Raw genomic sequence first — 26,196 nt, forward strand, 5'->3', positions numbered from 1 at the left:
CAAATTCCACCCTTGAACACATGTAATATGAGGTTGGTGAAATCATAATCAAATGACTATAAATAAAGACCTGACAGAATGAGGCAAATCCTGAACGTGTCAGCGCTCCTTCAGCTGCTAATGGAACTATAAAGGATATCATTAAGAAAACCTTTCCTATCCAAGTGAGCAGTGTGTGCAAAAAGCATCTCCTGAGAAGATATCAACACACAACATTAATGAAAGCTAAATAAATATGGTCAATTATCTCAGCATGTCAGATGATTAGAGACAACACCAAATTATAAGAGCTCTTACCTGGTGACAGAGAAGCAGGGTTGTAAGGCCTGGGAGGGAACGTAAGCTGGGTACCGGGGATATACGTGATTCTCTCCATGGGTGGTGTGCTTGTTCCTCCAGGATGAGGCACTAAGATAGTGGGAGCCATATTGTTCAGGTCAATTATTCCTGTTAGGAGATGACACACGTAAGAACGGCCATTCAAGGACAGACCAATGTTCCACACATTATATATTCTGTTCATTGATAATGCTCAGCAGTGAATGTTTAGTGGAAAAAATATAAGAATAAGGCAAGTGCAGAACTACATTCCAGCTGGTTATACTCTTAGATCTGATAATCGGCAATTTAGAAACATACTAAGTCAGAATTGGCATTTCTAACACTCCCTTTAAATCGCCCTTAGCAAGAATACAGTTCACCTCTACTCAATAATCCCATCTTTTAGCCAAACGGTATTATCTGACATCATTCACTCCCTTTGCAGACCTTTTCTATTCATAAAATGAAATGTTGAAATGCACAGGTCCCGCTGGAACTCCAATATAACTTCCCCTACCACAAAACACACTTATCCTTTCTTTTCCAACCAATTAAAACACGACAAGATCTTATATCTTATCCCCAAGATAATTAGTCCTACCAGGCTAATTCCTTCACATTTGCTATCTTCCATTCTACCAATAACTATCAAAACCGATTTAACTGATTGACGGATTATCACACCCAGTAACCAAGCGGGTAGACTGACCTTTTCCTGTTAAGTTTTTAACTCCTGGGAGAATGCCATGTAACCCCAAGAATTCATAACTATTCATTTTATGATTTTGTTCTAAGACTTTGTTCAACATTTCAATGTTAAAGAGTCCTTCAAACTCACGTCCCATAAAGAAAATCTCCATTTCAGATATAAAAATCTCTCCACAGTGAACAAATTTGCAAAGAAGTCGCTTTGCTTTTTTGTAATGGCCTTATCTTCCATGGCATTACTTCTGAGTTTTGACGATTTATCAGTTTCTACAGTTTCTTCGCCAAGTTTCTTGCTTCTGGTGTATCTGAAGAAGTTACTAGTTCGTTTGGCTTTAAGTTGTTCCTCAATTTTTTTGCCCTTTATGGTCTTAAGTTTAAACTTGTCAAGACTTCCATTTTATTTGTTCGAGGAGTTACACTTTTGTGAGATGTCTTTTTACTTTTAATAGCTCCTTCCTGCTGCAATTAAATGTCCAGATTGATTTAGACTTTTCCCCACCCTGCAACAGGTCACACACATTTGCTAATGCTCTAACATACCGTCTTTAAATAATCACCCTGTTTTTCACCAACCTGACCCTTTTATCTGTTGCTTTTCTTTTCCATTTTGAAGCAGCTCTCATTTTGATATAATTCTCTTTTCTGAAGTTTGAAGATGAGTAAAATATGCTTCTGAGTATCAATTTTAACTAGCAGAAACCAGTCTAGCTTCTTGAACACTAATAAGCCTTACAGCCTTCCCTTTAACAATATCGATTACATAGTTTTCCTTTATATCCACAGAAGCCAGTTAGATGTATGACAACTCATTTACAAACACATCTATACATATGCACTTGTATGCATACATGCATCTATCCATCCAAACACATATATTCATAAGCAGCAAAAAACCAAACAAACCAAACAAACCAACCACACCGCATATCCAAAACACAGTTGAAAGAACATCAAAAAAACCCACAGGCATACCTCTTGCTCCTGCATATGGGAGAGCTAAAGTTTGCTCTCTAGGAGATAATCCTCTCGTTACATCAGGACGTAAATTGACTTGCATCTGCTGTGAGGTAATGTAGTCATTCAGGATTGTCTGTCGTGTATTCTCCATTGCGTAAAGCTGATACTGACTTGGGTAGCCTGGGGTGGGCGAGAGCTGCCTTTGGAACAGGTAAGCAGCAGCAGCTGAGGATGAAGGAGGGGAAAAAAAAGGTTGAGGAAGCAGCATGGGTGATACTGAAATAACAAAGTTTCAGATGTTTATATAGCTTCAATGAGAAGTGCTATCAATTCTCCCTAGCCAGTACCAAATGAATTAAAATAGCATTTTAATGCTGATGTTTTATTGAATTTATGCACTGTACGTGGACAGAAAAAGCTAAATAATCCAGATTGGAGATATGCATTTGAGAAGAAATGATTGAAAATATAAATCCTGAAGTTCTCAAAATGTGAAGGGCTGAAATACCTAAAAAGGGTTAAAATACCTCACAGAAGTGGACTGATGGATAGGTTAAAATATTTAATATTGTATTTAATATCACCAGGGATAACCTGATATTCCCTCAGTAAGAATGATTCACAGTCCCGAACAGAGGGGTCCTGATTACATTTCTATTCTATAGCCTCCTCCACATCCTTCTTTAAATAGTTTTCCTGAAAGCTTTTAATATATTTCACAAATACTTATTTAAAAAATACTGTCTGGACTTTTTAACAAAACAGAAGCAAGCTGGCAGCTTCTAGAAAAGAGTTACAGTATTATACAATAATACTTTCAAACCACAACAGTGTGTACGTATATCCTCCAATAAATTATATCTGGCCATTGGTAATTGCTTTTTAAAGGTATTTTTTCTATCCAAAGCTAAAAAACATAACACAAACATATTTACCAGGATCCAGAGCCCTGTGAAATGGCATAGCAGGATCTAAATGAGGAGGGAGGTGACTCCTATAGACTTCAGGAGTTGCGCCTCTGTGATGAGGGTCAAAAGGACTGTGAGTCACTACAGGATCAACCCCTGGGACTGGAGACTTTGCTGGCACGCTCTCCCTCTGTGTTGGAGTAAGTGTGTTTTTCCTTTCATGATTTGCTGGCTTCCCAGAAGATATTCCAGCTAAAAACAATGAAAAACCCAAATTAATAAAACACATATTTTCCAGTAGAAAATTCAGCTGTAAACATACACCAGCTCCCAAGGAAAGTTCTAGAGGACCCTGCAATCTGATATAAAATATTCTCTGTGATTTATTGTATCACAAACAATTTCTGGTGAAAAATCTAAATCCTAAAACTAAGATCGCTCACACTTCACCATATTATCTTCCTCATCTAGATACCTCTATAATTTAGGAATAGCTTCTGCCCTCAAAACAGTTTCAATGTGATCCATAATCAAATGCAAATTGAGACTGAATTGCCTTCCCACCTCTATGTTGCAATATGGTAGACTTTCATTTTTTTATGTCAATTAACAGCTTGCAGCCTTTTAAAATTCCTTCTAGCCACCCTCCATACTGAGAGAAGCCATTAGAATTTTTTACAAAAAGTAGAATGGATTACAGAAACCAGTTTAAAAGTAAGCTTAAAATAAAATTAAATTATTAAAACTTCTTGTCTTACTCTGGATAAGAACAACTTACCCTCACTAACTCTATTCATCATAGGTGAACTCCTGGACATTGGACTCTGATAGTTCACAGGTGTCCTCCGAGCATTGGTATCATCATAAATCCCAGGGCTCAGCTGTGATTTGGGAGTTTCATGAAGAGTTGACCTGAGAACAGAGGGACCAGAGCTGACTACTGATGTGTGACGGGAACGTACTGCATCCCCGGTCTTCACATCTTCATATTTTCCTCGCTCCACCACCTTCACGTTTTCTGGCACCATTTCCAGCTGAGGCATTCCACGGGGTAGCTTGCTTGGTCCAGTGATTAAAGATTTTACATTGTGTTTGATGGCAGACTGGCCAGAGTTGCTTTCATATTTTATGGGTGTGCCCTGAAAAGGAGAAAAAGATCAGGTAAGGTTATCCTGCCAATGGTTCACTCCTGCTAAGAAATTCACATTATTGGTATCGTAGTTCATTGGTTCTATCACATTGGCACAGAATACAACTGGATCTTCGTGATTGTTACTTGTCAGTTCTCTCACATCTGCTTGCAAGTGTGTTCCCAACAGGTGAAGTGTCAGGATTTTTCTAATACACAAAAAGTATTTTTAAGCTTTGTAAATTGGTAGCTTTCTTAAAACACACCCCCCGCCCCCATCGTTATTCAAATACCCTGAATTGATTCACTACTGAGTCTGTAAGCGACTGTATGAAACTCATAGTGCTTCTTGTATTTACCTGAGATATGGAGCCTTCTATAATTGGCCTGGTCGTCTGCACCATTTCAGGAGTCTTGCGACTCTCCTGGCTTAATAGGTCCTGTCTTGGGATTTCATGGATGGAACGACCCATTTCTTTTATAGTAGTCACTCCATCGTATGGTTTCCCCTTAGTAATGGCTCCTTCAAATGTCCTTATGGGAGGTGACTCTCTCTTAATCTGTTTAGGGTATTTCAAGCCTTCTTCAAAACTTTCAGGTGTTGCTCTTGGTGTGCCTTTTATAGAAAGAGAGACACATTACTAATATTAATAATTACTAAGTCTCTTTTTTCATAAGCAGAGTAATCAGCTACATGCCATAACACAGGAACTTTGGTTTGCTACAGTCTACAATAATATATTCTGAAGACTAAAAAAATCGCCACAAAAATAACACTGAACAAATATTCAATCAATTACTCAAAGCATCCCAAGTTAACGTCAGATGCTGAAACAAAGGAAATAGCATACATCTTCCCAATTCTAGTGTTCGTTAAAAAAAACCCCGGTGCCAATTACCAATTATTCATATGAAAAAAGTCTGTTTTCCAAAAACAAATAAAATGCTATGTCTACACGCTAGCTTTATATGCAGCCTATCAGAAAGCTGCTGATTTATGCTCTGAAAATATGTTTAATAAAATAAGCTCCACCTTTAACACAGTTACCATTGTTACTAAGGGTTTTAAGGTTCAGAAATCCAGAGGATACAATTAATGCTTGCCTTCTAAACTTGCAATACCCTACCTTGCATTATCGAGCCAGACAACACTGTTCTCTCTTTTAGTTCAGCATGTGGGCTACCCCTAGGCAGTGCACGGCATATTAAACCTAAAATTAAAATGAACATAATTTAGAGAATTAAACAAGTGTTAAAAAAAAACCCCACCCAAAACAACAGAAACCTCCTCCTTCTTACATACATTACAGATAGCATCTGTATCACAGCAGTGCCCAGAGGGCTGAGCCTCAGTATGCCAGGCATTGTATCAACACGTTATAAACACCATCCTGCCCTAAAAAAATATCTTTCAGTTCAAGTATTCATGTTATTACATTGTTGCAAGTTTTAACATATTTAGAAAGCACATGGTATTTTTTATAATTAAGCTTAACTCTTGCCCCAAAAGCAGTCACTGCTTCTCTTACACTCCACTTCAGTTTCCTTAGCTAGTAAAGAAAGGTGTTCGTGATGGGAAGTGGAATAAAGAGAAAAAAACACCCCAAAATATACCTCAGCATCCTCCAAATTAATCAAAGTTCACATGGAATCATCTGGGAAGAGTGGAATTTACCACTCCTACAGTGGGAATCTAAACCAAACACCCAAAGAACTCAGAGTTTTCCACAGTTTGAGGACAGAAAATGAGTCAGAGTGATGAGATATAGCATAAAAGTATCAGAGCAGCTTCTCGTATGCCAAAAGAGCCCAACGACAAGCCAAATGGATCAGCAATTTAACGGCAACACTGTATTTCCATATACAGTCTAGAAACCTCTTATTCATATTGTTCCATCTGATGAAAAGGTACACAAAATAGCCTTAAGGGCTACCCAAAGATGGGACAAAACGCACTCAAGGAGTAGGACTCCATAGTTTAGGCATGAAACATTTTCTTTCATTTGTATTTTTTAAAAACGATCAGAAAAGTTAAATAATGGCCTGACTTGACTTTGCGGGCTTAGTTTGATTACAGTTTACTAAACCAAAATAATACTAGGGACGCCCTGAAGCAGGACACAGCAGCTGCACGAGTCTTTTGCTTGGCATAATTTAAGAGGTTTATTGCAGGAATGCAAAAGGTCACGCCAACGTGTTGCCGAGTTACTCTGCCATGGCTGAGACCAATGTTTCCCTGAATGGGTGTCTCCATGGAGTCCACGCTAGTATGACTCAGTGCTGTTTGAGCTCTGCGACAACCCGCTGGGACTGTGACGAGTCAGCTACACCTGTCAGATCTCCAGAGAGGAGTACGTGCTAGCTGAACTACCTGCAGTTATGGTAACATACCAGCAAAACAAAAAGGAAAACTAGTATCTACTCCAGTCATATTTCCAGCGTGCCTTAATTGTAGTGGTTATTACATGCATTTAGTTAGTAGAATAAGATTTAAATCTAATTTCTTTTTTAGTCTGCTCCATAAAATAACTCTAAGTACTCTTACATGAATGCAAAAAGTTTGGCTAAAACACAAAACGTCTTGGAAGCAGCTGTTTTTACCTTCCAGGGGTGCGGACACAGGAGACTCCCGCATTGACATTCCTTGCTTTATATTTCCTTCCATTGTATCATAGCTTCTCTTTAAACCAATTTCATGAGCAGTTCTTGGACTCCTTGTTCCTTCACGAACATTTTTAATAGCTGGCAAAATTTACAAGAGCAAGGTTAGGAGATGTGGACAATAAAACAAAGACACATGAACATTACATTTAACGAGACCAGAGGTCATTAATACTTTAACAACACAACTTCAGTATAATATTGTAACATTAATTCTCAACCTTAAAAAGATCTTTTGCAGTTTGTTAAAAATGTATTTGTTCAAACAGTTTCTTATTTATCAGTATTTCAATCAAAGTTCAAAGCTAAATGATACATTTCTTTTAACACAGATCATTTTAAACTTGCTCATGTAACCTGTCAAAATAAAAGTATTCCATGACAAATTGGAAATAAGTGGGACAGAAATTAAATAGTTTAACTATATTTTAAATACATAGTACAAGAAACTCTTCAGAACACAGGAACAATTTCTGGATCACTAATTCTCATACCCTCAAAACCACATGCAGGTCAATACTTGTCCCGCGTGACACCCCGGGGACCGAGGGTGACACCTATCCACTTGGAATCAGATATACTTCAGGTACAGATTATAAAAGCAGAACCTGCAGCAGCCTTGACTTTGATCAGGTAGAATATACAAATACTCACTGTCATAAGATAAAATATGCCCACTTTTGCCTTCATAAATAACATGGCCTTTGGCTGACGCTTCCTCTCGGCACTTTTCCGGGCTGCTGTCTTCTGTAGCTAGACGGGTGATAGTTCCCTTCAATAATGCATCAGCTGCTATGCCAGACTGGGACAGAGCTGGTGTACCCTGCATTTAAATCAATCAAATATAATTCAGAACATGTGTATTTATTTAAGAGAATGGGCAGCAGTGAAGGGAGATGAAAACCAAACCAAACCAACAAAACAACCCAAACCCCACAACATCTTTTAGATCTAGAAAACCAATTACTTTATCAAGCAGTATGGCTTAAACTTCTGCCTCTATTATTAGACATTTAACATAAATATTACTAAGATTATTTGTAGGCAATTTGCTACCTTGTTAAAAAATACAGAAAGAAAAGTAGTGAGTACAATACTACAGAAGTATTTCTTGACCCATAATATTTACCCTATAACACCATTTGGGGGGAAGATAACATATACTACATACTTATTGGTGCCATTAGGTTTTATTTCTACCCAAAGTAATGAAACCTTCTCAGTGGAGAACTGTTACTGTTGCCATCTGTAACCAGAGATCCCAAATAACCAAAACAGTGGCATTTCAAAAATGATCCGACAAAAGGGCTTAATTTACTTTTTTTGGATTTAAATAGCGTCTGCACAGGACCGGTTACAGCTGATTTTAATATTGGAACTCAGGTGTGATGCTGCTTTCACAGAAGTTGCTAATAAGCCTTCAGTTAGGTATACTAAAGCCTCTGGGGATTTTATTTGAAAAGTTTAAAGACTTATATACATGAAGATGAAATCATGGTAATGCTGACTTCAGCAATAGTGGGATTTGACCATCTGATTGTACTAACATTTCTTTTTTCAAGGCAGTTCCTACTCTGTGATATTAATTTACTTTTTCAGACATGCAAATACATTCACATTGATAATTTAAATATGCTGTTTTGCTACAACCCTCTCAGTAAGGGGAAAAATACCTGAGTTATGGATCCTCTCAAAGAAGGAATGGTCTCAACGGAAACTTTATTGGTTGGAGTTCCTCGTGTTATACTTCCCTCCTGTATTGTTGTGGTACCTGATTTGAAATAATAAGACATTCTGATAAATAAGAGAATTAAAAAAAAGTAGCTACTCTATGTGAAATAATTAAAAACTCTGGTGAGAATGGTTAGTTTACACTAAAATACAGGGAAAATTTCAGTTTAACAGCATGCATTTGAGGCAGTTAAGACTATTTTCTCTTTTAACATAGTCTTTTACACACTAAAAGTCTTACAGCATTAATCCACGGTATTTAGTTTCTTTTCTTTTGATGTATTTGGATATTTCACATGTATCACTGTTTATGCCCTAGTGAACAACTGAATTTTGAAATTGGCATGCCTTGAAAGAAATGTTTTTAAATGAGACATGAAGTAAGGAGCTAGCTACAAATACACGTCTCGGAAAATAGGGAGCAGATTAATCATATAATACTTAAAAATAACACTTCAGCAGTTTGAGCTCTAGAAGTTAATTCTCTCAGTTTTCTCAGGCTCTGACAAACTTTCTTAATCTGTATGACTTTACCTCGAACCACACTTTCATGTTGTGCCCTGACCAGGAGTCCCTCAGGCTGGGAATTCTGGCTTCTGGGAGAAAATTCTTCTTGTTTGATATAGGGCAAGGAAGCTATTCAGAAGAAGAAAAAGAAAAAATTGTTTGTTTTTTTTTTTCTTCAATTATGACTCATTAAACATAACTCATTAAATGTCTATATAAAATACACATCAGCTTTTCTTTTCTTACCAGACTTGGCTGACTCCTGCTGCCTTGGCAGCCCAAGAGATATAGAACCCACTGATGGCTTTGCCGTTTCTTGGGTGTAGGAAGCTTGACTATGGGATGTTAAGTAAGTGCCAGGTGTTCCCTGAAACAACAAATATATTATATGTTAATTCTTGTTTCTGGAATGAAGATTCACATCTTTGTTTAAAGGAGAATGCCAATACTACTATGATCCTATCTTAAACTGCTGCAGTACACTACTGCAAAGTATGAAAGCACAGAACACCGGGAGTGCGGTGTCACTGTTGGGAGATACAGTTCACCTAAAATGAACATCCTCAACCACGCTACTAGATAACTGCAATGTAATATATTTTCTAAGGCGCCTGTAATTCCTGGACTTTTAAAGGTGGCAACTGTAGTGCTAATGCTGCAAACACATAACCAAGTACAAGATGTTGAAGGCTGGTGAAAGGGCAAAAAATTGATGTAAGCACAGATTTCCAAATAATATTTCTCTTACTTGTGAGATTGAGCCTCCCATGATGAAGGAAGGTTTTTCTGATGGCACACTTGTTTTGGAGGATGGAATGAGCGGTGGTGGTGGTCTGGTGGGTCTGGTTGTTGGAAGGCGGACTCCTTCAGGTATATTGGTTATTACTTGGTGAGGTGCTGGCTGGAGAACTTGAGGGAAAAATTGTACATTAAACTTTACAGTCTGTTTCAGCTTTACTAGTTGTTAGAGACACAAGAAGAACAGAAATAGCACAGTTCATCTGACAATTTCTGATGGGAATTGCTTCACAATACCCAAAAGCTATCTAGCTCTATTTACAACTCTGAGTTGTCCAAGTGTATGTTATGCATAGAAACTGAATGGAAAATATCTAACATTGCATCAAAGTTCAAAAAGAAATAGTAAAAGCTGCACTGTAGAATTGCAGACTCTGAAAACTAAGCTTTTAAAAACAACAGCCCAGGGTACATTCAAGTTGTTTGTTGTTTTCCCATTCTGCAAGAAAGTTTTTGTTGTTTAAATGGAATGCAACTCAATCAAGTATAATCTAAGCTTCCCTGATTTTGTCTTTTCTTAGCATGACATGATACTCTGGAGGAAAAAGCAATCATCCAAGTTTCAGAATTAAGATTTGTTAGTTATTTCACTGTTTTATAAAACATTCAGACTACAATGTTGAGCAATTACAGTCAGTAAAGAATGCCAAAGATAGCAGGTTTCTCTTTTCCTTAACTCCCCATTTCCTAAGAAAGGCCACCCATGAATATGATGGTACTTGCATTAAGCTGAAAAACTCTTGATGACTTTGTCCCTATGCTGTTTTAACACTTTTCAGATCATCCTATTTGGTTAATAAAAATACATGTTATGCAACTGGTGCAGCAATGAAGAACAAAAATACAACCTAACTGGAGCTAGAAAAATACCAAGCACCTATTTACACACACACACAGAAGACAGTCTATTTCATTCTTTTGTTAATTCATGAACTGTTTAGAGAATAATTTTTGATACTACATCAAGTCACAGAAGCCCAGCTTCCAAAGGAAGACCACGTATCACTATGAGAGGTAACAAAACATTTACCTGGCGGGACACTATAGCGAGCTGCATTCATATCAGGCTGGGGAGAGGCTTTATTGACTTCTCTTGGAGACAGCCTGTATGGTGACGCTGACCTTGCTGCTGTATTTTGCACTTGTGCTTCCTGTTCTATTGCTCGCTTGACCTCAGCATAAGGCATGTAGGCCACTGGTTTTCCTGTGAAGGTTAACATTATGAGAAAGAAAAGAATCTTGGATTAGAAATTGGAATCAAAAGGTCCAGTTTACAGTACAATTTTAACATAGGACCTACTCCAATGTCAGTTGTACTCATCAGGTACAAATGTTTCAATTAAAAAAGTAGTATTAAGGTACAGCTTAATTTAATATGTTCTTATGTCTATATTTCTATATCCAAAGTTTTGAAAAACTTTCTCATACTTTCTATATGTGAAACACAGTATCTGGATCCTTTAGGTCCTTTAAGTGATAGCTCTACTATTGAAAAAGATTTTCATTTAAAGAAGATTCCTTTCCAAATCTTGTGCACCAGCCAGGTTTACATGCAAGTTCAGCCAATCCCACCAGACGAAAAGCCCCCCTTCCATAGTCAAAGAAAAATGGCACTAGTCATCCCGTAATAGCTTTCTAAAAGATTTTACTGTTTTATTTCATGGTAAAGTATCATGTAGGTTGTCAAATGCCAATTCAACAACAGGGCCTCTAGCTTGACAAGATGCCTACAAGAGAGGCAGTGTTCCGATGTATGCAGTACAAGGTTTTTAAACAGACCGCGGGTGCTCTGCCACATGCAGCAGTGGGTGGACAAGCTTCATCTGCACCGTACGTCTTTGGAAGCAGCTGTTGTAATGATCTGATGACATCTCAGCCTCTTCTAGTTTTCAGATTAAGATGTCCAGGCTTGTAGAACCCATTTACATTAACCACGTTATCCCTCCTTCTCTGTCTGCCTCAATAACCACCTTGATTTTTGCTGGCAGACACTTTGCCCTAGAACTTTCCCACACTTCAAAATACAGTTCTGCCTATACCAAGAGTTACTCGGGTAGTATTTTAGTTAAATGGTACTTTTAAGCAACCCCAGGCTTTCCACCTAAAGAAGCAACTTCCGAAAACCACAATCTTACTCTTCCCTCCACAAATCTACAAGCTCCATTCTCACTATTTTAACAGACAAAAAATGTTTTTTTCTTTCATTTTACTTAGGTAAAAGTATTTAAGGTGAAGCATTTTCATAACATAATTTAAAATTGTTATGCATATTAAATACAGAATACTCGTGTTTCAAAGAACTCAATAGTTTATGTTTCTAACACTGTGGAGACAACAGAAACAACACACGAGAATATAAAATCTAAAAATGCAGAATTATGCAACTGTGATGATATCTCTAACATTGTAACTTTCAACACGTTAACCTCACTCAGTTTATTTCCCTGTTACAAAGTACAGGACCTATTCCTTTTCTAGTAAAGAAAGTTGAGGTAAAAGTTACACACTTAGTACAGAACTGGGACTGCCATAGGATATGCTTTTCTTCCACAAAAAAAAACCAATCTTCTGCTAAGCTGTTTGTAATTTCCAAGCTGTTGATAGAATTAAAATAATTTCAATTCAAAGAATGAAAATATAGACGATACACAAGGAGAGAAAGCATAATATGAATGTCTAATGAAAGCTAATAAATGCATCCTTTGGTTCTTACACAGAAATTTGGATGATGTAGCATACACTGTCCCTCTGAATCACTTTCCTGTAACCAGCGACGGTAACAGACATGTCCTTATTTCGTCACCCCGACAGGTCCTGTGAGCAGTTTTAGCCTTGTTCTGTACTGAAGATCACACTAAGAGCCACACGCAGGAAACACAGGTCCAGATCCCAGAATTCAGTTCAAGCCCTGCCTCCAACTATCCTCTATATACACAAAAGCAACCAACTATCATATTCCCAAAAGAACAAACCTCTCACACAGCCCTTCTGCAGACAGACAGGCTAAAGCGTGACAGTTCTACCACACCTCTGTGCCCTCCTCCAGGGCTCAATGTCACGTACGTACTCTAGTACAGTAAAACATTCCTCTTAATCGTGTTCATGCTCCTTTAGCAATTCTCTCCCATCTTCACCTTAAGCTTCTGAAAGGGGCTGCCCCAGAACACGCAGTTATCTGGGTCCTCTCACCTGCATGCTTAATCTTTCTGAATCTCTCTCTGTAGGAACAACTCATTTGAGGATTTCACCCAGTTTTTCTGCATTATCTAAGTGAACTACAATGCAGTTCTCCCAAGACTGTAACTGCAGCAGGATCTGTATAGTAGACAGGTTCCTTCAATCGAGTGCCATCAGAAAGCAATAGTTAATTATTGGTACACTAAACTTTCACTCTTAAACAAGGCAGCAGTGTAACAGGCGGACATAAAATGCCGGGTTATTTCCATGACAGATGTGAAAACGCCTACCTTCCCACTCAACATTAGGGCTCTTGGAAGCGCCACAAGGGCTTACAGCACTTCGATACTCCATATCCAGCTGCTCTTGCCTCTGGCGTTGCTCCTCCAGCAGCGCCGACTCGTGCATTGCTTTAATGTGCCGTTGATAGAGGGCATAACCACTCACCGGCGTTCCAACAGGAACAGTACAGGGACTACAAGAAACCTACAAGGAGGGGAAGGTATTAACATCAGGCACGTAAATACAGGTACTTACTTCAGTAACTGTTTTGCTCAATACCTCCACTGCAGCAGCTGCAGTCTACGGATGAGCGTTTCAAATGGTCCATGCCTGTTTTTAAGCTATTACTTGCATATTTGTTTGTACTTAACTTACTTATCCCCTCAAGAGTATTATAACAAAGCAAATATATTTCTTCATTATTTTTTGCCACTTTAGTGTTGCAACTAGTTTTAGGGACAGCAGGTACCCCTTCTAACATGACTTAAAACACTTCATACCATAGGCGGTATGACAGCAGCTCGGTGGTGAAGTTGTTGCAGGTCCATCTGCCCTTGCTTTATTGTGGATGATACCAGTATTGACCCAGTGGGATTTAACAGTGAAGGCTTTGACTCCCTGCTGAAGATACTGGAAAAAGAGACAGAAAGAAGGGAAAAATATCACCAAAAAGGACCAAGACTAAACATCTTAAAAAATTTACAGGCAGAAGTATACCTCTCAACTTCATAAAACCAACACATTTAACACACCGGACAAATAGCTGAAAAATCAGAATCATGTTGTGTTTTTTCCCACAGCACATCTGGTAGAATAGACAACAGATGCTGATGGATTTTTATAATATGCAGAAGTACCAAAAGAAGTGTTCAGAATCTCCAATACCAGAAATTTATGTATGCTGTTTCTATATGCACAGTACTGCAAGAATGCAACCTACTTTATAAAGAATGCTTTGAAAAAAATAGATAGAAAACATTAGATATATTTAGTCCACAGGAAGTAAATAGACAGTAGTATACAATAGACTACTTTCACGTGGAGGGCTGATATATTTGTGAAGCGGAAAGATGATGCCTGAAGAGGCAAGAAAGTGCAGAAACACCATCAACTGCACTCTTCCAAAGAGCACATGCAAAACAACGATACTGGATACTTTTGACATTTAACATCTATGCCTGATACTGCGTGTATATTAAGACCACAGGGAGGGAGAGGGCATTGCCTCCGACGCAATGCTATGGTTACATGGGAATTGCACCAGCAGAACACTAAAAAGACTTCAGATATCATCAGTGGTGTCAGCCATCCCCCAAAAGACAAAACGGTTCCACAGACATGCAGCATTGTCCATTTAAAGCCCTATAAACGCTGTGGATAACCCACACGAGTATAAGGCCGAGTTCCCAGGAACTAGTATGTGCATGAAGACATTGCACACCACGGAGAAAGAGGTCATCCGCTTCTCAGGACACTTGCCCGCTAGTTTACAGACACTGGTAAGAGTGAGAAATACTTCCACTACTCTATTATTAATAGCTTTCAAGAGATTCAGTTCTACTTATTGATATAATATGGTTCAATGACAATAATGGGGTACAGGACTTTAGAGGTTATGCAAACGAATAGATGCAGAATGTAAAAAAAGTAATTAAAATGTCAATATTTTATGCCCCTAGATTTTTTTTTTTTTTTTTAAAGCAAGTTTCATCTCTTACTAAAAGATATACTCAGGCTGTTTTCCCTGTCAAATTCAAGGAGTTTTGGATGCATTCTCCTAAACTTAGTTCGTGAGAGCAAGAATCAATTAAAACAACTCCATCTCCAGATTTTGGGCTCTATATTCAAACAGTTTTTCACTAAAGAGGATGGAGAGCCCACACACTGTCCCACACTAACCAATCACACTATAAAAATACTCCAAATCTATATTTGAACATGCAGATTTGTTCTTAAGTATTGTGTAAAAGCAAAAAGCTAACAAAAGCAAACTAAAGCAAAGAACTTCAGCACAGATTCAGTTACACAATCATTGTTGAGCTTCTTAGTGGATAGATGGGGGCACTTACAAAATTCCCCACATTATTTTTTAAGTTGGTCACCAATCTTTTAAATAGCTGTGTATCAGAATATCCCTGTAGAGGCAACACCTTCCCCCTCCCATGAGAGGTACCACAGAGCTACCTATCGTGGTAACTCATGCCAGAAGCATCTTGAATCTCTTTTCTTGCTTTGGCAATTCTTCATTGTTTCAGTAATCTGCTGTCCTTTCCAGATAATTGTTTAACAGAATTCCCATTCTCTGAACAGATCCCAAACGGCTTGATTTCCCTCATTCTCTAGCTTTCTAGGTAGTCGTGCCAGTTTGCTACCTACCCAGTCAGTCTATCACCATGGAATTTTGCATTAGAAGACCCTTCTTTTGGCTTTTCATTAAAATTTTAAAATCAACTTTTCCCTCTGTTGCACTTCTAGCAAAGACTCTTTGGAAATTCTTTCCCTAAGTAGAAGCTCATAACAACAATGTCACTACTGATGACAGTTTTTGGCTCACTTAAGTAAAGCCACTTTTAAAAACAACTTCTTGAAGACCGCAATATTTGAACACTACTAAACAAACTCACCCCTGTCTGTCAGGTTCTCCATCAACTTCCTCATCAGCACTACAGGTGGCACTCGAATCATTATCTGAATGGGATTCTTGTCTCGCAGTATTGACTTGTTGTGACAGACTGTAGTCCATTTCCTCTGGTTCTGATTTTTCCTTGGGTTTTTCCATCTCTCTCTCTTTGGTATCACTCTCTATTTTCACTTGAATATTCTCTGGTAGCCTCATTTCAGGCTCTACAGGTTCGACTTTGGTATGCACTGGAAGAGTAATCACAGGCTTAGCTTCAACTGGATGGCTTCTACTGTCAACCTCCATAGGCTCTTCTGCTTCATTATTTATTTCTTCCTTAACCTGTGGCTCAGGGTTCTGACTTTCAGCTGTTGATACACCTTGGGATGTTAAGGAGGGAGACGTGCTGGTTGCAGGTTTGATAGTAGATTCTTGTTCTGCTGTTGCCTCAGCGGTTACCTTCGAAGCAGCACTCTCAGATGGAGTTTCTTCACTTGGTTTTGCAGGTTCTGCTGGAGTTGGAGATGGAGCACTTTCTGTATCAGAACTATTTTCAGCACCTGGGGAAAAAAACTCCACAGTTTTGGCATAAAGATTCAACGTTAATAAAAATCTAACTAGACTTCGATGAACTGCTTCTTTAAAATAATCAAATTTACGTCTGCTGTCCCAAAACACAAGACAATTGCCCTGAAGAATTGACTCACAAAGGAGAGTTACCACAAGTCAGCAGATACAGGTTAAGGAGGGAGACTGGAATTGCAGAAATAAGACTACTTAGCTATCTTCCACCTTATAGAGAGCCAGCCAAGCAAACTCTTGTGTGTGTCAGACACTTGGTACTTCTATATATGATGCAGCTTTATTACAAGATCAGAGTGAACATTCACAGTACCTAAAGCACAGATTTAATGATTTAGATTAACATGTTTTAGAGGCATCACTGGCAGAAGTGGCAAAACACTGATTTTACATGAAAATCAGTCACGTTTTATAGACATGCTGACTTGCAATTCTTGCTGTAAGTTAACAGTTCTAGTTTCCTTCCTTTGTGAATTACCATTATTTTCTTGAAAATGTTGCCTTTGCTCTGTGAAAGGTGGAAACAGCATAGACAACTGGATACCAATTAAAGAAGGGTATTGATTCTTGCAGTAAAGAACCTTCTTCTTTTCAGCCTAGTTCATGAACTCTATTATATTATAAATAGCTTTTAGATAAATAAAAACATTTATGAAAAACTATGGCAACATCTAGAACATGGATTTATATTCAAGTCTTATCTTCTGATAATAATCTTCGTTCTTTAGAACTACATCAGTATTTTAAGAATGTTTGTTAAACAAATGGATGCAATAAGGAACCATCAATTTTAACCTACCCATCTGTAAAACAAGTAATTAATTTTGCCTTATTATAGAAATGGACAATTTGCTCAATTACACACACACACTGTAGCTTAAAAAAAAAACAAACACCAAGCAAAACCCCAAATCCCCAACACTTAGCCATATTCTCCAATTCTTCATTTATGAATTCTATTGCGTATAGCTTCACAAAAGGCTGGCCAAGACTGACTTAAGGCTTAAGGCTGCATCTTAAGGCTGCTCAATACTGAAAATACTTTTTCCCCTCCGGATACAACTACTAAAGTGAGATCCAATTGCTCAAATCTAACTGGTACATAGCATTTGAGCTCTACATTATGAAGCAGAACACAGCTTTCTGAGCACCCAATTGGCACAGAACATATGTCCCTTTTTGTGCATATGCAAGTTTCCTTCCCAGAAAATTTACCTTCACTGTCTTCTGGATTCTCTTCTTCGTTAGATGCTTCAATATCTTCATCCTCCTGAGCCGACACGGTTGAAGCTACACTCTCACACTGTGATACATCTCGCTCCTCACGGGGCCTTCGCGAAGACTGATAAAGACATGGCATTTACATTGTGCTGAAAATTTGCAAGTATTAGTTCCTTTTACATGCATTCTCATTTATCAATCTGAGGTTGAAATGAACAGCAGAGAATATCTATTTAGCACAGAATCATTCACAAGGGCACACTTTCAACTTCAGGCCAGCTTTTGGTGCTCTGATCAAAAGTAAGTTTGGGAACAAACCACTGTGTCAAGATATGTTTGGGGTCAACAGAACTACTGCAGTGAACACAGACGCTGATGCTCTTCACTTGAGTGAGAGAAGACTAGGGTAACACCACAGTTTAGAGGATTCCAATGCTCAGGATTCTACTCTAGATGTCCCAAATCTTTCAGTTCTTGGTCTTCTACCAGTTCTCTTGCTCTGTTTTGTAAGGTTACTGCTTATTATGTTTCAAGGTAACTGTTCGACAGTGATGACGTGAACTTCTATAGTTGCTGGTCTACTGATAAGGAATGTGGTTTTCAGAGCGCTAAGGAATTCTTCAGGCTTGAGTGTTCTATCTGATAGAAAATTTTCTATTGCATTTTAAAGCAAGAACTGATTAGTATCACAGGTCAGTGAGCATCAGCTGCCTTTTCTAGGAGATTTATGTCACAACACAAAAACAAGTGGAAAAGGAAACAAGTGGTGATTGCAAAACAGTCTTAGTGAACCGTGATGAATGACTTCAGAAAGATGCCAAGTTTTCCCCTGCAAAATATCCAATGCCCACTGCACTTACCTTCTGTTTGTGCTGTTGGAGGAGGCTGTCCAGATTGTGTCTCCTTTTATAGTTAAAGTAGAAGTTCTTACACTGAGCTTCACTTTTCGTCCCAACCATTTTGGCAATTGCTGCCCAGTTTCGTCCATGTTCCACCAGGCCTGTTCAAACAAGTAAGAACCAATATTTACTATGACAAATAATTCAGCTATTGAAACCCAAATAAATGGAACACTGTCTATGGGAACGTAAGATACAGAAGTATTGCTGTCCTTAAGAGAACTCTCACTATGACAATGCATTTTATAACTACTTACAGGGTGAAAAAAAGCTGTGTCAACCTGAATGTCTGCTTATGAAGCCTTCAAAATTAACTCTTTGCTGTTGCTGATATGTAACACCTCTGCTAAAATGTTGACTTTATGCATTAAATTTGCAGGTGACAGTATCTGCCAAATGACTAGAGAAGTTATAAACTAGATCAGCTTTTCTATGTAAAGAATGTCTTACACAAAAGGAATTTTTGTAACTTATAAACATGTAACTTTGAAAATTTACATATGACATACACACTTTCATGTCTGTTTCACAGACTTCCATGGCCCAAGTACATCAAACAGTTCTAAGTAGCCCATATGAAAAAAATCAACATTAGTCTCCAAATATTGATTTTGTGTGTTAAAGATGCTTGGTTTTGTCTTAGTGTTGCAACAAATTACTGAATAGGAGTGCTGTGATTTATCATAATTTTGTAAATACAAGTATTCAGAAGTAAGTCAAAAGCTTTACAGGGTTTACCTTTCTTAGCAACTTCCATTTCTTCTTCTGTCCAGCGAGATGTCTCCACAGGCTCTGCAGAAGCTGAAAGAGAAACAAAGACACCGATCAGAGAAGAGACCAGGATTCAATATTATAGCAGCAATCGTGCACCCCATAGTCAACTAATCTATTTACATTAAGGCTTATTCAAGTCATTTGGGAAAGCTGCTCTTATCAATGGGAACAAGTCAGTCTCCATTAAACTAAGTTAGAAATATAGTAGGAGCCCCCATGATCTCAGCAGAGCAAACTGTTCAAGACTATTCGGCCTACAAAACTGTGATTAATTATCTCTCAAGGAAGACTTGTAAGTAACTTAAACATATTTACCACTAAAATTTTATTAAAACTGTCACTAAGTACCATTAACTACTAAAAGCAGCGTTCCAACATGTTACAAGCTAGTCCCAGCTTATTTCACTAACTGCTGTGGAAAAGACTGAAATGGTTATTTATTAATGAGTGGGTATCAAAAAATCTCCTATTCTTGTATTCACTAAGTGTCCTACTGGACAAACAAAGAAAACTAAAAGAAAACAAAAAGCCGTAAGTAAAACCAAGCAGGAAACTCAGTATGATTCAATGCAAAATACTTTTCATTCATTTCTCTGGATTTGATATCATTCTGTTTAAATTTCTGAATGGCATTAAGCTGCAACAGCCTCCATTTCCTTTTCATAAAATATGCCATTATGCATAGCATGCAACGTGGACCCTTCAACAACTTCCATTATAGTGTCCTACTTCGATTGTTAAAGTATCTGATCCACTGAAAAGCTCTTTTGGATTTTCCATAAAACCCTGCAAAAATGGTTTAAAAAAAGGAAAAAAAAAAAATAAAATGACAAAAGCGAAACCCACTGTTGCCTTAGTCTATCTGCTGACAAAAAAACCACCGTATCAGCTGAGCAAGAATATCTAGCACAATCTGACATTTACAGTTAAACGAGAACTAATTTGCTCACTTAATCTGTTCTTTAGGATATGCAGAATATTTGAGCAACAAAAGAGTTTTTACAAATTCTAGAATAGCAGCTGCCTGTAAATACCCAGTTGAAGAGCTAGGAGCAAACTCTGCCACAGCAGAGTACTGCAAGAAAAAAAAAAAAAAAGCAACAAAAAAAAGTGCCCCGCCATCCTGGATAATTATTTACTAGCCAGAGGGTATTCTGTTTGCTAGTATTTCTGCACCACCACAAATTATGTCAGCCTTTTCAGAAATGCAGCCAGAGACAGCGTAGTCTTTTCTAACCATATGTACCAAGAAAGTAACATTTTATTTTAAAGAAGTCTCTTGCCATCTAATGCAGGAACAACAACAAAAACAACTTGCTAGGATCTGTTTCAGATTATGAAACTCCCTAAAGTACTCAAACATCAAGCCTACTTGTTTAACAATAACCTCTACGCGCTACAGCCTGTAAGTCAATCTGTTTCAAAGGCATTTGGATCTCTACAGATCCATCATTAACCCTGCAAAGAGAGCAAAAAGTTATCACAGAAAGGCTGAACTGCCTTTTTTCCCCCACTTGGTTCTACCAGAGTCATCTGATTACACATGTACTATTCATGAAGTTACACTCGTGAAGTTTAACAGTACCACACAGTCACAAAATTACAAGCAGGCCTAAGAATAAACACGTAATGCTAAAAAGAAAAAAAGAAAAGTGCACCGCATGCACAGAAAATAGCCTTATGTCAGTGAAGAGTCTGATGACCAGATGGATCCCCGAGTGTCCTATAAATGCCACTCACAAGGTTCTGGCGGGGGTGGAAGAGGCGGTGGTGGTTCTTCAGTGGCTGCAGCTGCAGCAGCATTTGCTTGTGCAGCTTCATTTGTCATTGATCTGGTGATTCTGCCCTTACGACGACCTTGACTATTGGCAGTTTTTCGGCCCCTAGGAGTGGCCTGCTCCCTTTCCTCTGTTTCCTCTGGTGCAACTTCAGTTTTGTCCTTTTCTTTGGTATTCTCTCTGGGAACAGTTAAAATATAATTCAGTCATGTTCAGACAGCCATTATGGGCAGATATTCCTGAGTATGGATGTCAAAACCAACCAACCAACCAACCAAACCAAACCACAAACAAAACTCCACAAACCTAAAAGACGCCTTTAGTGAAACAGAATTCACATACTGCCCGCGATTCACAGTTGCTAGAGAATAACATAGATACATGATATTATCAACTTCAAACAAAATACAAACATTGTGATAGAACATATGAAAAAGACCCAAAACCAACAAAACATGAAAATTTTTACATGTGCAAAAATATAATGCCATGGCTTTTTCTGCCAGTCTGATTAGTTCAGGAAGACAGAGAAATTGGTGTGTCCAAAAAAATTGTTTAAATCACAAACCCTACCCTGAATAGAAACAGTTTTCAGCCCACCTTTCACTGTCAGGCTAATGTGGATCCTGTTTTGATCTTTGCAAAAAAACTGCAATCTAGAATGAATTAATGCATTTTCAGTACATATACTTACTTAGACTCCTCCTTCTCATCCTTTTCCTCCTCATCTTTCTTTTCCTCCTCTTTTTTCTCTGCTTTTTCTGCTTTTTCCTCTTCTACCTTTTCTTCTACCTTTTCTTCTTGAGAAGGACGAGTAATTTGTTGCTGAAATGAAATGGGATTTAAACATTATAACAACTTGATCACACAAAGGTGCAGCAACTTGTACTCAGAGCAGCAGAAACTCTGATGCTGTCTTACCTCCCACTCAATAATATTTTAGGTCACTGCCACTGCACTCCGGTCAACGTAACAGTAAAACACCTCTGCCAAACACTGTACCACCTATCTGTGCCCTGAAATCATAACGAACACGATGTTCCAAGCATTACCTCTCAGACTTCAGAAGTCCCCTTTGCCACAGAATGTGCGCTTTCTATATATTAGCTATATATCCTCAGTACTTCTCAATTTATTTTCCCTTACATTTCTTCTGGTCAGCTGCCCCGTTCAGATACGCTATTTTGTCTTATAAATTCCATGGAGGCACAGGCTTCTTTCGCAGCACCAGCACAGAGGTGATAATGTACACGTACATGTGTCAACAAATACATGTGCTGTTGTAGGTCACTAAAATGAACAGCTATGTTTTAAAAGTGCTTAGAGAGGTCTGACCAACATCTTGTGTAGTAATGGTGTCACTGCTCTCAAATTTTATTTTTAACGTTGTCTGTTTTAAAATAGCAGAACCTGATAGCTCACAACTTGGAAGCAGAAGATCTTGTAGCATGAACATTATGACCAACTCTAAGCCATCTTCTCAAAACTATCGTTAGTAATTGAGAAATATAATTGCTCAAAAAGTTGGGTCAGGAAGTTTAGACTTATGTTTCCAATGAATTTACTGAAGAAAAATTATAGCCTAGCATTATTTATTTAGTTCCTAAACTATAGTCTTTATTGAGATGATAGTTTTACAAGTACATAAGCACTGACAAATGACAAAGTAATTACCATTACCCATTATGATACTAAGGAAAACTGTGCAAAACACTATTTACACATCGCCTGCTAAGGGACTCTGGCTCCTTATCTTTCAATGCAATCCAGATGATTGCCATGTGCAAGGGTATCTCGTTTTAGAAAGCACATGAATTCGATTTAAACTTTTCAGAACATACAATCTGCTTCAAACAGGAATTAATGAAAGAAATTTCTGTTACTTAACGTGATCACATAGAATTACCGGTATGGTCCCTTACAGTTGCTAATAAAAAAAAAAAAAAAAAACTAAAAAGGTAAGAAAAAATTGTGGCATTGTTTTTGCTATTCCTTATGCACAAAGTAGTAAAATGGCCCCGGCATTCCCTGTCTGACTTCACTGTTAAAGGTGGCCTAACATTTGGCAAGCCAAATATCCTGCGATGTTTTAAGAAAGCATTAGAAAAAAATGACACTGCTCATACAGAAAAAAACAACTCCCAACTATTAGGAAAGATCTACCAAGGGTGGCTACAGAAAAGCTTTCCTTAAGTTTTAGAGTTGCAACCCTCTCTAAGTATATTTAGGAGCCTAAACATTGCTTTTTGCCTAAACATTGCTTTTTGCCATCCAGAACGATATATCTGCACACGGCCAAAACATCTTGCTTTCCAATACTGCCAAATTTCTCTGTCCACAGCGCGCCTGCAAATTCCTTCCTCTCCAGATTAAAACACCAAAGCAGTAGTTTTCTGCCAATAAGTCACGTGACCCATTCCCCCAAACTCCCAGAACCCTTACATGAAGCAAATGGTAAATGAATCCATTCTCCTGATGGCCCTCAAAAGCCAGCAACCCGCATCAAGCATCTAGAGCGTAATCCATATTGCCCATTCACGCTGCGTACTATCTGTAGCAAGGCGATCTTCCGAGCGCCACAGAAAAATCCAAACCTTCTGTACCGGCCCCCACACAAGAAGAATGAGAAAAGAAAGCCTGAGGCCGCAGGTGAGGGTATAGCGAGGAGGACTCCAGTTAAATGCGAGGGGAGAGGGAGGAGAAAGAAAGAGCTCTCTTCCTCCTCTCTGAAAATATCCAAGTTTATTTCAAATGGATGATTACAGTTTAAATTCTACCTTAAATATGTTTTCAAAAGAAACTATGGAACATAACAGAGGGCGGGGAGTCAGATACGGACACCGACGGGGCTTGAATGGGTTAAAGAAGCCACCTTCGTCAACCACCTCCGTCAAGCCAGCCACCCATTCGGAAGAGCTGCAATACCCAGATGCTCTCCGCTCAAATTTGGTGTGTGCAGAACCATTAGACTCTGCCAGTCAACTTTAAAAAGCAAAATACATTTAATATTTATATAAAGCTACCGTTCAAATAAATACCCAAAGCACGCTTGGCAATTCATGGAAAGACAAAGACAAAGATCTACAAGATTGCTGCTCTAGGACATGATTCGCTCAGATTTTACAGGCCACTGAAAATTTCCTCAAAATAGGCTTTTCTTTTTCACAGAGCGATCAACCTTCCTATAAGCGTAGCAGCAGGTGTCACTGTTTCACTAACAAAACTGAGGCTGGAAACCGTCACAAAAAGGACTTGTTTTTGACATTTTAATAATGTGAACTGGAGCAGAAAACCCAAACACTAACCACTATCATCTTGCTGCAAATAATTAGCTTTTCAGACACTGGCATTACTTGGTTATGCGAAAACTTCCTTCAAGCAAGATGTTAGAGACACGTTAAGATAATTTATTTCCATCGTGCTAGATAGATTGGCCTCAAAAGCAAGGAGCTTAAAATTGCATTTTCAGAAGAAGAGAAAAAAAAAAATTAAATCTGTAATTTACATATAATCTATTTACAAAACAGTTGCTGAAAAGCCTCTGCTCTTTTTGCCTGGCTAGCTTAACATCACACTTTGTAAATAACAGGATTCTCTGTTTCACAGTGAATTTATTTAACATGCATAATCAATAGGTCAAGTGCAGGTTAAACACAAACCTTAAAACAGTTGGAGCCTCGGTCAGCGACGTACCTGCACATTCATCTGTCGATTAAAACTTTTACTATCCAGGCATGGGGACGGGCTTTAACTCAGGGTACGATTCAAAAGGACAAAACCCACACCAGCACCGACACCACCCAGCTCTTTAGCGGGGGCTGCCTGACCCGGCAACGTGTTTATTCCAGGAAATTGTGTCATTCTGCCACTTAAGCTGCCTACAGCAGAGTTGCCCATCTCACATCCAACCTTTTAATCTCGCCGGGGTCACCCGAGGTAATCCCCACCGAACTCGGCTTGATTGGCCGTCACCGACATACAGCAAATTTCTGTCTAGTCAGATCACCGGCCCGTTCCACCTGCTGCGACGGCACACGGCTCCAGCCACCGACGGGCACTTCTGCTCCCCAGGCAGCCAGAGGCAGAAACACCCCCCTCAGCCACGGCCGCTCCGCCGCCAAATTTCAATGAGAAACTTGACTGGGAGAAAACCTCCTTTCAATGAGTTACTTCAGGAACTTTCCATAATTGATGCAAAAGCATCATAGAGCCACGTGTTCTGCCACTGCTACGTTAGAAACTTGCTCTTCATTTGAAAAGTCACATTTGGTTAAGACGCCCTTGTTTAGTCGCCTCTGTAAGCATTCCGGAACAGTTTAGGTAGCATTCTACAAATAGGCCTCTCTAGACCTATTTGAGGATAAAAACATATCAGAATTCAATAAGCTTTACATCTCACAACCTGACATGCCTTAATTTAGCGTTCAGCTTCTGTAAAGTAAAAGCCTCCACACTGAAACTGGAGTCAAGTTGTACTCACTACACTCTCTGAAGGATTTCAACATCATTACCATGATTAGTACCTTCTCCACCGCAATATTCTATTCGCTTGGCTTCTAATTTTTAAAAGCATAGTCACTATTAAGAGTTTAAGCTGAAGCACCTGTTATTGGCATAAGCACATCTTGAAGCACATCATAAATCTTACACGACTTGTCTTTGCCCATCAGCAAGGAAGTTTCGGGTTGTTACTCCGATATAAAAAATATCGGCTTCAAACAAAGGTGGGGTGTGGGAGGGAGAGCGGGGATGAACTGCATTCTGCAACTCCAAGATAAAGATTCTGGCAAGCAAGGCAGTTCAACACTCTCAAGTTCTTTTTTACGAGCTGATATAGATGTTGCTAATTAATCATTAATAAAATTAAGAAACACAAATATGATTTTTGGTACCATGTAATTCCTTCCTACAGTGTTAATAAACACGCTAACTACAATACTGCTGAATTTAAGTTTCCAGAAATGGCAACATTTCCCACTTAGCATGTTTAGAGTTGCAAGAATACCTCAACATTCTTCAGATCTATAAAGTCTGACACGTGCCTGCATCGTTACCACAGAGCACCCGTAACCCGGCTAGCAGTTGCCCAAAGCCTAGTTATCTGCTGCAGTACTTCACATGGATCAAAAACTAGCAACTGAGA

General features: G+C 38.6%; 1 protein-coding gene across 1 annotated transcript in view; it reads right to left on the reverse strand.

Moving 5' to 3' along the window:
- Positions 1–26,196, reverse strand: part of NCOR1 (nuclear receptor corepressor 1) — a 75,633-nt gene that overhangs the window by 13,520 nt on the left and 35,917 nt on the right. The window contains exons 15-35 of the mRNA XM_082493275.1: positions 21,748–21,878; positions 21,016–21,233; positions 19,240–19,302; positions 18,463–18,602; positions 17,597–17,723; positions 15,804–16,359; positions 13,680–13,809; positions 13,188–13,383; positions 10,751–10,924; positions 9,671–9,831; positions 9,169–9,289; positions 8,950–9,051; positions 8,358–8,455; positions 7,339–7,507; positions 6,625–6,765; positions 5,151–5,234; positions 4,383–4,639; positions 3,673–4,033; positions 2,922–3,146; positions 2,002–2,211; positions 298–447 (exon numbers count right to left, since the gene is read on the reverse strand). Of these exons, the coding sequence (XP_082349401.1) occupies positions 298–447; positions 2,002–2,211; positions 2,922–3,146; positions 3,673–4,033; positions 4,383–4,639; positions 5,151–5,234; positions 6,625–6,765; positions 7,339–7,507; positions 8,358–8,455; positions 8,950–9,051; positions 9,169–9,289; positions 9,671–9,831; positions 10,751–10,924; positions 13,188–13,383; positions 13,680–13,809; positions 15,804–16,359; positions 17,597–17,723; positions 18,463–18,602; positions 19,240–19,302; positions 21,016–21,233; positions 21,748–21,878 (3,814 nt within the window). The remainder of the gene's footprint in view (positions 1–297; positions 448–2,001; positions 2,212–2,921; positions 3,147–3,672; positions 4,034–4,382; positions 4,640–5,150; positions 5,235–6,624; positions 6,766–7,338; positions 7,508–8,357; positions 8,456–8,949; positions 9,052–9,168; positions 9,290–9,670; positions 9,832–10,750; positions 10,925–13,187; positions 13,384–13,679; positions 13,810–15,803; positions 16,360–17,596; positions 17,724–18,462; positions 18,603–19,239; positions 19,303–21,015; positions 21,234–21,747; positions 21,879–26,196) is intronic.

Source organism: Vanellus vanellus (assembly GCF_965231255.1).
Source record: "Vanellus vanellus genome assembly, chromosome: 19".
Taxonomy (NCBI): Eukaryota; Metazoa; Chordata; class Aves; order Charadriiformes; family Charadriidae; genus Vanellus; species Vanellus vanellus.